We start from the raw sequence: 12,865 nt of genomic DNA on the forward strand, positions 1-12,865 counted from the left end.
GTCCAATTATTCAAACTTTGTTCTATGTTATTAACGGTTTCTTCAATAGAATTTATTTGATTATCATCATTATCTTGTTCATTGTTGATATTTTTACCAGGAATATATTTTTTAGATAGTATGCCTGAAAATTTACTCATATTTAATTAATTTTGTTTTAAAATTCTATAAGAAAACTTACTTGTTTTAATAATGGTGAGCAGAGGGGAATCGTCCCGACGATGATTGTGGTCCGGCACCGCGACTTACGTCCTTATCTGTGCGCTTTACGCTAATCCAACCAATCACTGGTCTTGTCTCTGAATCATGCTTATTAAAACTTATAAATTTCTTATAGGATACTAAACCAAAATTAAATAAATTTGAAGTAAATATATCATCCAATTTGAAGTAAATATATCATCCATAAAATGGTATCAGAGCCAAGAAAAGTTTTTGGGGTGGTTATGGATGATATATTTACTTCAAATTGGATGATATATTTATCTCATATATATATATATATATATATATATATATATATATATATATATATATATATATATATATATATATATATATATATATATATATATATATATATATATATATATATATATATATATATATATATATATATATATATATATATATATAAACAGTTTCAAAATTAAAAGGTCTTTTTTTTTTTTGATATTTTCAATTTTGCCCCCACACTATTCACCATCTTTATATACATTGTAGTTGTTTTTCGCTCACCACTTTTGAGTTCTTCTATTCCCTTTTGCTGTTTTAATACATTCATCCCGACTAAGAAAGATGGAGCAAGAAATGGTCTCGATATATGTTTGTTATGTATGCAAATTTGAAAAGTTTTATGTGTTCGTTTTATTAAAAGCATAATTCATAAAGATTTAACATACTCATGAGACATGAGATGCAAAAAGAACCAAATAATCAGTTGCACTATGTATCAACTTGGTAACAATCAATTAAGTGGGTTCATATCACAATCTTGGAATCACTCATTCACTCCTGTGTCGAAAAAAAAAACAGATAGATGTCGAAAAAAAACAGATAGAGACTAACATTTGGTCTATTTTATAAACTATAGGGACCATTTATGTATTTATATTATTTATTTAATGAGGAAAAGTATAAGAAACCAATCAACCATATGAGCATATGCTGGCATATGAACAGGATGGTGGTAGTGAATTCCTAAGTTTCTTAATTTAGTAAACCCCGCTAAATCACTATGCAAATGATAAGATTATATATTCTGTTATTTCTTTTTCATAGATGATTACAATAATAATATATTTTAAATCAACTTTTATTATAAAAGTATGCGAAGTAAAAATGTATCTCATATGTCTAAGATTAGTGACTTGTTGATACAATAAAATTACAATTATTTTTAGTAAAACATGCAGTGTGAAGTGAATTTCTCATTATATATATTGACATGTTTCAACTTTATTACAAATTTTGTGTAGAATTAAACATTATTGTATAATTGGTACAAATATATTTTGTTACATAAATTGATAAAACCATATAGTTTTATTACATACACAATTCATTAACACTATGTTTGATGTACATATCACATGCTTCTTCACAATTTCATAGCAATATATTAAGGGCAGTTCTTGAATAATTATATTTAGCAAGTTTCATTCATAAAGAAACGTAATGTTGATAAAGATCGAGTCGGATTACTTTATATGTTGAAAATGGTGAAATGTTCATTAAAGAAAGAGAAATGTTGTGTATTTTCCATGATATTTTACACCCAAAAGGTTAAAACTTTTATTATCATCTTGTCTAAAAAAACTATGCCAAGTGAAGGCACACTCAAAACACTAAATATGTCTTATATTATGAAAATATATATCTAATACAACAAATAATAGGTTATCAATTTTATTTCCAACTTTAAGGGAGATAAAATGACTAAAAGAACTTTGTATTTTCAAAAGTTGTTACAATAGGGCCCAAATTTTCAATGTAGCAACAATATAGACCTTTTTTTATGGAAGGGCATAAATATATTAGAAACAAAGTAGCAAAATGCAGGTGTAGGAAAGTTATAATCTCATATAGGCCTATCCCGTGCATATTAAATAACTAAGTTATAACATGTGGGAACCACGGTTATAAAATAAATTAAATATTTATAAAAAAAACTTATAATTACTAATCAATTATTGTAAATAAATTATTAATTAAGATATATATTTTTGTAATTATATATATTTTTGTATACATAACATTAAATATTTTATTTGGTAAGATAGTGATTTATAATATTATTTGTTTTTTTATTGGAAACATTAAAATAAATAAAAAACAAAAAAAATAAATCGTATATTACAAATTTACGAACGAACCAGCCCCTTTTTCAATAATTACATTATTATCAAGGGTAAACCGAAATTCATTATATTTGATAGAAATTAAAAGATTACAAAAATTAAGATTTATTTATCTATTTATTATTATTATATTAATTATTATTATTGTTTGAAATTACATTTATTGTAATAAATTAGTGGAAATGTAATTAATGAAAAAAAAACCAAAGACTGACAATTGGCAAATAATTAATTTCAAGCTTAACACGTGGCAAATTTGTTACTCTTTTATTAGGTAGGGAGATATGTAAATACAGAAATAAATCGTATAAGTATTATTGTGAAATATTTGTGTAGTTAGTTGATAGAAGGCATATTGTAATGCATAAAAGGTCTATAATCTATCTTACAAGATATTATTTTGTTTACTATCAATAAATATAAATCTTCTTATCTCTATTACAGAAATAACACGAAAAAACAATTTGAATTTCACCTTTGACACTTCACATGCCGATATAAACAACTTCACTCCTTTGTCAACCGACCTCATTCAATTCAACACATTCGAGTTGTGTATTTTCATTCTTTCTGATAGAATTTTATCATGACTTAATAAAAATATACAACTTTCTAATTCATTAAAAACAATTAAATATTACAAAATTACACATAAAGAATTCACAAATTCCCTAAGAATATCCAATCTCTTTCACCTCTATATATACAACCATTTAAACATGAAGACTTTGTTTACCTCTCATGATGGATAAAACATTGCAATGTTTGAAGGGCCTCTCTTTCTTCTTCTTGTATATATCAATTTTCTTGTTCCAATTATATGTTTCACCTACACATGGAGATGATGCAGGTATTATTTTCAACCTTACATATATCCATTTCAAGAAAATACCTACTAATCTTCCATATTATCTTTAATTCCATCGGTTTTCTCTAAAAATAGATAATAGTTAACCACTCACGTACTCTTATTTACACAAAAGATGATGATAAAATCGATTGGCTATAGATCTATGTATATGATATATACCAATGGAGTTTTGAATATTATCTTCCTAGATTCTCAACATACATAATATTAATAGTAGAAAATCAACCTTAACATTCTTTAAACTAAATTATAAAAGAATAAACTTACCAGTAAAAACACTATGTTATCGGAGTAAATAATATAAAAAGTTCAATTAAAGTGGAATACAAAAATAATATGGATATATAAACATATTTTTAGGGAGTGTCAATGATTTTTTAGAATGTTCAATATACCATGTGTTGTTATGTAACAAATGATTGTAACATTCAAGAATTATAATCAAATATTTAACTACAACATGTAAATTATAATGTTTTTTTTGTAAAGAAAATACAAAAATACTACTTTATATCTTTCTTAAAAATTTGATTAATTTTAAATAATTTTTTTTTTATCGAAATATTACAAATTTGTAATTTGCAGGATGTGTATTGAACTTCACATCACTACCCTATCAACCAAACGGAGACTGCATAAGCCCTGAACTGCAACTCAAAATCAAAGCATGGGGAATTCTCCCAACAACCCTTTGTTGCCAATCCCCTCTAACCCTAATCTCAAAATCCCTCGCTCGATTATCTTCCAATTCATCAAACCCCTCAATTTTCCCCGATTCCAATCAATGGTCACACTGTAACAACCCATCAATCTTCAAAACCCAACAGGAATCCGTCAATTTCGATGACTGTAACTTCAAAAATTTCTTCAAAGAGGCGATGCATTGTTCAGGGGTTTCCGTCTCCGATCTCAAGAAGGATCAGAGCTTCAATGATGCGGCTGCAACCTGCGGTCAATTTGAGCAATCAGCAGCTTCGTTTGATGAGATCTGTAGGAATTGCAGTCGTGAAGTGTTGAAGGCGAGGGATTCGTTGTCGAGGAATTTGGGAGTGAGCGGGAATCAAACGGAGATCGAAATTTGTGGAGTTGCTGTTGTCACTGCTCTTGCTTCCGAGAGATGGAATGAGAGCTCGTTAGCTGCTGTTGATGATTTCTATGGGTGTTTGCGTATATTGGATGTTCATGGTAACAATTTCTTCATAGCTTCTTCTACGCAGATTATCAATACACAAAAATTCAAAATTATCTGTTAATTTAATAAATATAACATCTTTATCGATTTCTATGCTTTTAAAACTACAAACAATGGGTATAAATTTGATTGTTTAACTATGCTGATAATCAGTTTTTGGCTATAATATAATTAGATTATTCTATGAAAATGACTATATTTCAATTGGGAAAAAGAATCTTGGAATTACAATAACAAATTTACTTAATTTATTGATAAACAATATGAAAGTATTATTATAGTCGATAAAAAAAAGTTTATATATTTAAATTAGGCCAAAGTTCCTTAAAATTATCAAAATCTGTCAAACATTCAAACAACTAACGATTTTGGATTTCTTTTCTTGTCTTCTTTTTGTCACAGATCCAGGCTACATCAAACTCAAACGTAAGTCACTTCGGTTTTCACTAAAAAGTAACCAAGTTTCACATATTGTCAACTTAGTACCTTAAACATTTTATTCTCTTGTACATTAGATACTAATCACATCATATGTCTAATCAATCCCACATAAAAAAAAAGTACAATATTTTCCTAGAATAAATTACAATATTTTATTAGAATAAATTACTGAAATGGTCTTTATGGTTTGTTCAAAATTACACGTTTGGTCCTTAATTTTTTTTTTTGCACTCGGATCGTCCTTGTGGTTTGATTTTGTTGCGTTTTTCGTCTCATACATACATAAAGTTAGGGACCAAACGTGTAATTTTGACCAAACCATAAGGACGAAAAACGCAACAAAATCAAACAACAGGGATGATCTGAGTGCAAAAAAAAAGTTAGGGACGATTTCAATAATTTACTCATTTTACTATCATTCAAATAACTTTTTCTTTTATATTTTCTCAGATTCGATTTTCCAGACATTATTAGGCATAATTCTCGCTAGCATGGGTCTAACACTTGTTATCATGCTTGTAAAATACGTAACACGAAAAAAACAAGAAAACAAATCCTCACAATTACACACGAAAGAAATCCCAACAACATGGTCGGGATTATATCGATTCTCAAAAGCTGAAATAGACCACGCGATAAATTATTCAGAGGAAAAAAAGTGTCTTGGTAGGGGAAGTGCAGGTGAAGTTTATAAAGGGATTTTGCCAAGTGGACAAGCGGTTGCTGTTAAACAAATAAGTAATGGAAATAATTCGGATTCTTTTACACGAGAAGTTGAAGGACTTTCTAGGATTCGACACCCGAATCTTGTGTGTTTGTTTGGTTGTTGTATTGAAGATGGGGAACAGTATTTGGTTTATGAGTATTGTCCTGAGGGAAATCTTGCACATCATCTTTTGCGTAAGGATTTTTTTTATAATGTTTAAAAAGTATGGGTACTGCTAATAAGACATTTCTTAGACATACTATTGATATTTTTATAAAAAAATAACCTATAATTAACTATTTATAATCACATATTTCAAAAAAATAATACACTTTTAACCAATAAAAATATTTCAAAAATTAATTTTGATGTATATGTTAAAATTAGATGTCTTTTTAGTCGACTCCAAACTTCTTTGAAAAAAAATGGAGGCTAATTGCTAAAATGACCAAAAGTGGAAAGGTTATGTCATGACCATCTTTTGAACATTATTACAAATGATAGTCTTTTTTTTTTTAAAAAGAAAAAAAAAATTGCAAAATAATTTTTGTTTCGTAAATTTGCTTTATGAGTGGCCCCCACCAAAAAAATTTTAATTTTCCGACAAAGATGTTGTCGTTGCTGTGTGTATAAAATTTTCGATAGATAGGGCTGTATGAACAAATAATTTTTTTTTTTTTTTGGACTTAATGAGCGAGAATAAATGATCATTTTACCATTTTGTCTGAATCAAAATCCTATTTCATGTCATAAATAAAACCTAAGTGGACTAATCTATACTTACTTCCATATTTAATTTCTTTTATAGGAAGGGATAGTGTTCTACCATGGGAAAAAAGAGTCAAGATTCTAAGAGATTGTGCACTTGCAATACGATTTCTCCACCATTACATAGATGGATGCATTGTTCATAGAGACATTAAAGTAATCTAATTCTCATACTTAGTTTTTTTTTTTTTTCATTGAGGAAACCTAATTTATATATTCATTAAATAATCAAAATTTGTAAAACACTCAAAACATATAATTTTTTTCTTCGTAGCTTACGAACATTCTTCTTACGGAGAATTTAGAACCGAAGCTTTCAGATTTTGGATTGGCAAAAGTTTTGGGGATGGAAGAAAGCAAAGTTTTTACAGATGTTAGGGGTACAATTGGGTATATGGATCCCGAATATATGAGCAATGCTAAATTAACATGTGCTAGTGATATTTATAGTTTTGGTATTGTGGCCCTTCAACTTCTTTCGGGTCAAAAAGTTATTGAACTTGATCTTGAAGCAAGAGACCAACTTACAAGAAAGGTAGTGACACTATTGTTGATTTGTTTTCGATAAAGATTCTAAAAATTTTAACAATGAAAATTATTGAAATAAGAAAAATTTGAAAGTAGGATAATAGGATAATGAACAAATAAACGAAAGTACATTGAAAAAATTTTCCAATTATATTACGTTGTTATTTTAATTTTAATTTTTTTAAAAGGCAAAAGATGTGAGCATCGGAAGACGCCCATTGACTGATATTGAAGATCCTAGATTAAATGGGAATCTAAACATGGTCGATTTTGAAGCCATACTACAAATCGCGGTTTTATGTGTTGCTAAATCAAGTAAAGGTAGGCCAACAATAGATATTGTGTTTGGGGAAATGGATAAAGCATGGCAAAACACAGCCGCCGATATTGTAAGTAATGACTTTCGTGTTTTTTTTTTTTTTTTAAATTATTATTTATAATAATAATATTAGTATAATTTTATAACAATATTAGTATCATCAATATCATTTTTTATAAGAATGTGACAATGTGTAAGTGAGATAAGATATCAAGTATCACCTTTAGGAACATTGTGATGTATTTGTCGCATGCAAGAAAAATCGATATACTTTCATTGATTTGCTGGACAAATTTAAAAAAAAAAAAAAAAATGTTACGATGGATAATGGATAGTTTTGCAGTTTAACCACTATTATTTTAATTTTTTCCAATCAAAACATAAAAGTCTCAAGGAAAATTTTTTTTTTAAAAAAAAAGTAAAAATAAAACATTTTATTATGAAGGGATGTTATGCAGTTTAACCACTAGTACTTTATTTATTTATTTATTTTTCAATCAAATCATAAAATTCTCAAATACATTGCAAAAAACCATTATATTACAATTTGGGTGTTTTTGCAATTTAACATGTAATACTTTATTTTTTTCTCAGTAAAACCATATAAGTCTCCATCATTTTTCCAAATTAACCATTTTAAATTGTTATATCATGTTTCACGGTAATTTTATTATATTGTGATTTTTTTTATGTCACGTGTCTTAGGTATTTTTCCAGATTAACCATTTTTATATGTTTATTAAAGATCAAAATGGTTAATCTAAAAAAAATATTTGATTGCAAAAAAATACATAATAAATTATTAGACTGCAAAATTGTCCGAAATATAATGGTTTTTCTATAATTTGCCATATTTTGCTTATTACCGTTTTTATTTATTCACGTACACTATAAAGCAAGTGAAAATTTTCATTGCTATAAGTAGGTAGACTTTTTAAACTATTATGCCCAAACACGAATTTCTTTTTCAAGTACAACACTATAATTTGGTAGATTTGTTTAATTATAATGCATTAATAAGAAAAAATTAACCATTCGGGTTTAATGTAGCGAGCAAAGAGGGAGATGAAGACGTTCACAACAATAAAATCATTGGATGTGCAAGTGATTCCACTTTGAGATGAGGAGAAGTGAAGCTTAAGAGCCAAAATCAAGATTGTTTTCTATAAGTATATTTACAAGACAAAGTACTCTAAGGTGGTGATTAGGAATAAGTTTTTCTTATGTACATAATGAGGTTGCTATGATTCCAAATGGTGTTTTATAACATGGATTGAGATAAACACAATGTATATTTAGGTGATATTTTTGTTTTTATGTAAACTATGAGTGTTTCTTTTTTACTTCTATGTAAAAAAACATCTAAATAAAGAAAGAGAAATGAGGCTTATTTATTTTTTACTTCCATTTCATCAAGTATGTTGTGATTTTCTTGAATACTTTAAAGCAATCATTTAAAAAATTAGACCTAAAGATTGTTATCCTCTTACATGAAACACTTAAACTAGTTACACCAATGGAACACACTCCTAAATGCATAAAGCTATTACATTCAAATTTAAATGATAAAACTATTTCGTCCATAACCAAAATCATTGGAAAAAAGGCACCAACTTCAATTTCAAATCTAGCAAAAAATATTAAAGAGAAGGCAAATTCCATCTTCAATTTCACATGCACATCTTGTATTATACAAAGGACATTAAGTTCACCCTCTTTTCACCATAACATCATTACAAAAACTTAGCTTAAAAACATTGCTAAAATTGAACACAAAAAGAGGGAAATTTTTTTTCTTGCAAATATTCACCATTTTCCAAAGCCCCTACATCAAGAGTCAAGACATCATTTGCAAATTTCTCTTCAACATTGAAAGATCCACTTCCCAAATTTCACCTTCTTTTTTCACATGATTTTAGAGGAAGATCTTGTGGTTATATCTTGTTGTAATACGTCTTCTATGAATAGAGGAATCATCAAAAACATTCTATTTTCCTTTTGTTTGTTTCAAGTTTGAAATGCCCTAACCTTTACATGGAACAATTTAGTTAGAATGCAAGTGATAGAAGAAATAGCAATGTTGTAATAAAAAGAAATTAAAGGTAAGATAATATATTGCTATATTTTTTAGACTTAAAAGACTATTTTTAGTATTAGGTTGTTCTTTATGGCTTTATGCATTAAGCCAAAAAGAAACACTCATATATACATGTCTCAATTAAGTCCATTAAGTCAAAAAGGGAAAAGTACCTAAGGGGTAAGATTGTCATTTTGCTTGATTTGGGTACCCTTTGAAACTACATTATCTTTTGTGTTATGCATTCTCAAGGCATGAGCAAACATCCGTTTTGCAGCCCCAATATGTTCCTCTTTTAGATTTTCACATTTTCTTGCACTCGAAAGGGTATTTTCGGTATTTTGTTGAGGCACCTTCTTATTCGAATATATCTTAGTTTGACTTTGACCGTTTGACTTCGGACGAGTTTGTAATTGCAAACTTGGACCAACGGTTTGACTTTGACCACCCTTTTGACTTTTCAACCCTTCTTGATTAGATTGTTTGACTCTTTGACCAAGTGCATGTGCGATCATACGTCGAGCAACAATCGGATTATTTCGAGGCCTATTTTTATCAAGTGATGCCACGTCATCATCTTCTGTTGAGAAAATACGGTTTCGGGCTGCCAGGTAAGCTGCCTCTCTGTCCTCTAGAGATACATGAGCTAAAGATAAAGTTTCCACTTTTGTCCCTGAGAGAATAAGAATAATCAATTTCATACTTATGAAAGTTGCAGGAGTAGAGTGGATTGAACAAGCTTGTTATGGATATTTTATGTGATGACATTGACAAGGGCATTTTCGTCTTTTTCACAAACAATAGATTGAGAGCAATTTTCAATCCCTACTTCGTGGAATACAAAAAGGTGCAATTTTGTCTTGTAGTTGCAATTTTTGTTTCATTGACATCAGTCTCAGTCCAATGCATGTCAAACACAGTACAAGGCTGTCTGTTTGGGAAGAAAAAATAAAAATAAAATAAATAAAAATACCGGGAGAACCATCTTCTCGTCTTGATAAGAGTTGTGATGTGATTGGAGATTGGTATTCATCATGCTCCCATAACATATCTGAAACAAGAATGGAAGGCCTGCAAGAGGGTATTTTAGTCTTTTGCACAGACGGGAGATCTAGAGGGTATTTTAAGAGAGAATAATGAGAAAAGTCTCTCATCATAATCTTGAACTTGTGTTTATTGGTTAGAATTTCAAATGACATGACACTACTCGACATGCTTTCAAAAGCTACTTTAAATGATCAGGATGAGGAGGGTATGTTAGTCTTTTGCACAAACGGGCGATCTAGAACAAGTCCATGTCTCGCCTTTTTCTACCTCAGAGATAGTTTACTATGAAGATGAGGAGGGCATTCACATCTTTTTAACTCCCACAATGTCATGACTATTTACAAATTTGCCCTCGGTTAATTTTGGGAATAATACATAACATTCACTATATTTTGGTTAAAGTGATCAAAATAAAAAAAAAAAACTGTTAAAAATTAGTGATGTAGACATACATTGATGTGTCCTCACAACGCTTTAAAACAAGATGTCTTTCATCTCCTTCACCTATAGATTGGTGAGAAAATCTTGCAACAAAAAGATGAGGTTTTTTTAAGATGATAAGTAACATTTTAAGAAGTGATAACAATAAATTATATAAAATAATGAAAAGAAAGATACCCAAAAATATCAGCAAGGCGATGTAAGAGAAGACGATTGTAGGGATTCATTGGCTGCAACTCTAGCTCTTCATCTAAGCTGCAATACATCGACAAATTGTGAAAATAAATCTTTTTATTTATTAGGATGAAGTTTAGAATGATGTAAAATTACTCAAAAGGGTAAAATGCAAGAAAAAGCCTTGACTCATATCACAATTACATGGCTTTTATTTAGTTTTAACCAACAGAATTTGTAATCAAACGTTGAAAAAATAAGATTTTGTTAAGTTAAATTATGTTGGAATAATCTTTTGAGAAAAGGAAAATGTAGGGAAACAATAAGTAAAAGAGGAAAAAGAATTTGAATTGAAAAGTCTTGACATTTGCCAATTTGAAGTGTATTTCAAGGAGATCTGAGTTTTACTCTTTAAAAAGAAGCAAACAAACCTCGTATCATCTTGAAGGAAATCAACTAGCATATCTTCCATTGATAGAACAAGATGCTTGCAAGGAAGATTGTCTTTTACTAGAAAAGCTAATTCTTCAACCTGCACTTTTTGTTATGTAGTTCAAGCAGACAAACATATCAGAACAACAGATTTTGGGTTTTAATATATGTAATAATTAGATCAAATTTTACTAATGTTATGTAACAAAAATAGAAAAGTAATGTGAAGAAGAAAGCTTCCTCAATGGTTCTAACTAAAATATTGCACACCCTAATTGGTTTGGGTCTCATGTAGATATTGATTCTCATACTGATATCCTTGAAATCCAGGTAATTAAAGTTTCCTCTTGCCATTTTAGACAACTCAAACGCATATTTGAAACTTGCTTAATCGTGCATACGTTCATGAATCATAATTCACATCCTTAAGAAAAGAATTATGAAGTTTCATACATAGCGTAGTATAAAGGAATGCAATTCAATGAGCAAAAGGAAAGATTCCAGTTGAATATTCAATATACACTCCCCTGCAAACTACAGCATAGAATATTAACATATCGGGAGGATTAGCATCAGCATCTACAAGGGAGAAACATAAACAAGAACGCTTTACCATTGAAAATTGGGTGAGACTCATGTTGGAAGCAACAAACAGGAATTCCCTTCGCGATTTCTGAAACCCTAGATTTGTATTAATCGAATTTCTGCGATTTTTGGTTTGGGGTTTTTTCTGGGTTGCGTATGATTGACTGATTTATGCAAAGAGGATTTTTGTTCAACTTGGCATGTTGGGATTTGGCGATTTCTATTCGGGTCTTTTCACGTGGGCAGAAATTGTTGACCCGTGGGTTCAAATTGGTATATATATATATATATATATATATATATATATATATATATATATATATATATATATATATATATATATATATATATATATATATATATACACTACCCGTTTACCCGCACAAAGCGGCGGACGACAAATAATTTGTTTCGACAATTAATTTCTTTTCGATGGAGAATGATTATTTTCAATTCAATCATTAGTTTTTTTTGGAAACATGTCATATTAAAAATAAAGAAAATTCATGAAATGACCAAATTATAGGGTGTTGAGTATTTATTTGGATGAAAAAAGATCTGGTCAAAACCTTGGAAGAGAAGATTTATAGGAGTTTGTTTAAATTTTAATATTATTTTATTAGTGATTAGTTGTACAATTAGCTTAATGATTTGGACGTCTTAAAAAAATATTATTATTTTATTCAATCTATTTTTAGAAATAGTGGGATTTCTTTTATAAGATAGTAAAGATATATATATATATATATATATATATATATATATATATATATATATAGAGAGAGAGAGAGAGAGAGAGAAGAGAGAGAAGAGAGAGAGAGAGAGGATATAAGATCCGGTAAGAAATTTTTTTAGGAAGGTAAGAAGTTTATTTTGTACATATTTTTTTGACGAACAAAATAAATGAATCACTAGATGATTCAC

The 12,865-nt window shown here is 28.8% G+C and overlaps 2 protein-coding genes across 3 annotated transcripts; one reads left to right on the forward strand and one right to left on the reverse strand.

The window, feature by feature from the left end:
• The first annotated feature begins 3,104 nt into the window (after positions 1–3,104).
• On the forward strand, positions 3,105–8,528 carry LOC111886437 (proline-rich receptor-like protein kinase PERK3). The gene is made up of 8 exons (XM_023882684.2): positions 3,105–3,210; positions 3,817–4,416; positions 4,826–4,849; positions 5,315–5,764; positions 6,379–6,494; positions 6,613–6,873; positions 7,055–7,255; positions 8,236–8,528. The coding sequence occupies exons 1-8, from the start codon at positions 3,105–3,107 to the stop codon at positions 8,302–8,304; spliced, it is 1,827 nt and encodes a 608-aa protein (XP_023738452.1). The 3' UTR covers positions 8,305–8,528.
• Positions 8,529–8,799: 271 nt separating this feature from the next.
• On the reverse strand, positions 8,800–12,182 carry LOC111886633 (uncharacterized). 2 transcript variants are annotated; one of them, XM_023882893.3, is made up of 7 exons: positions 11,970–12,182; positions 11,356–11,456; positions 10,928–11,005; positions 10,762–10,833; positions 10,236–10,333; positions 9,436–9,935; positions 8,800–9,213 (listed from the first exon to the last, which is right to left on the reverse strand). In XM_023882893.3, the coding sequence occupies exons 1-6, from the start codon at positions 11,991–11,993 to the stop codon at positions 9,436–9,438; spliced, it is 873 nt and encodes a 290-aa protein (XP_023738661.1). In that variant the 5' UTR covers positions 11,994–12,182; the 3' UTR covers positions 8,800–9,213. The 2 variants fall into 2 exon arrangements, with proteins under 2 accessions (XP_023738661.1, XP_023738665.1); XM_023882897.3 differs by having other exon boundaries at positions 11,356–11,461.
• Between the last annotated feature and the right edge of the window lie 683 nt (positions 12,183–12,865).

Source organism: Lactuca sativa, chromosome 2 (genome assembly GCF_002870075.4).
Source record: "Lactuca sativa cultivar Salinas chromosome 2, Lsat_Salinas_v11, whole genome shotgun sequence".
Classification (NCBI taxonomy): Eukaryota; Viridiplantae; Streptophyta; class Magnoliopsida; order Asterales; family Asteraceae; genus Lactuca; species Lactuca sativa.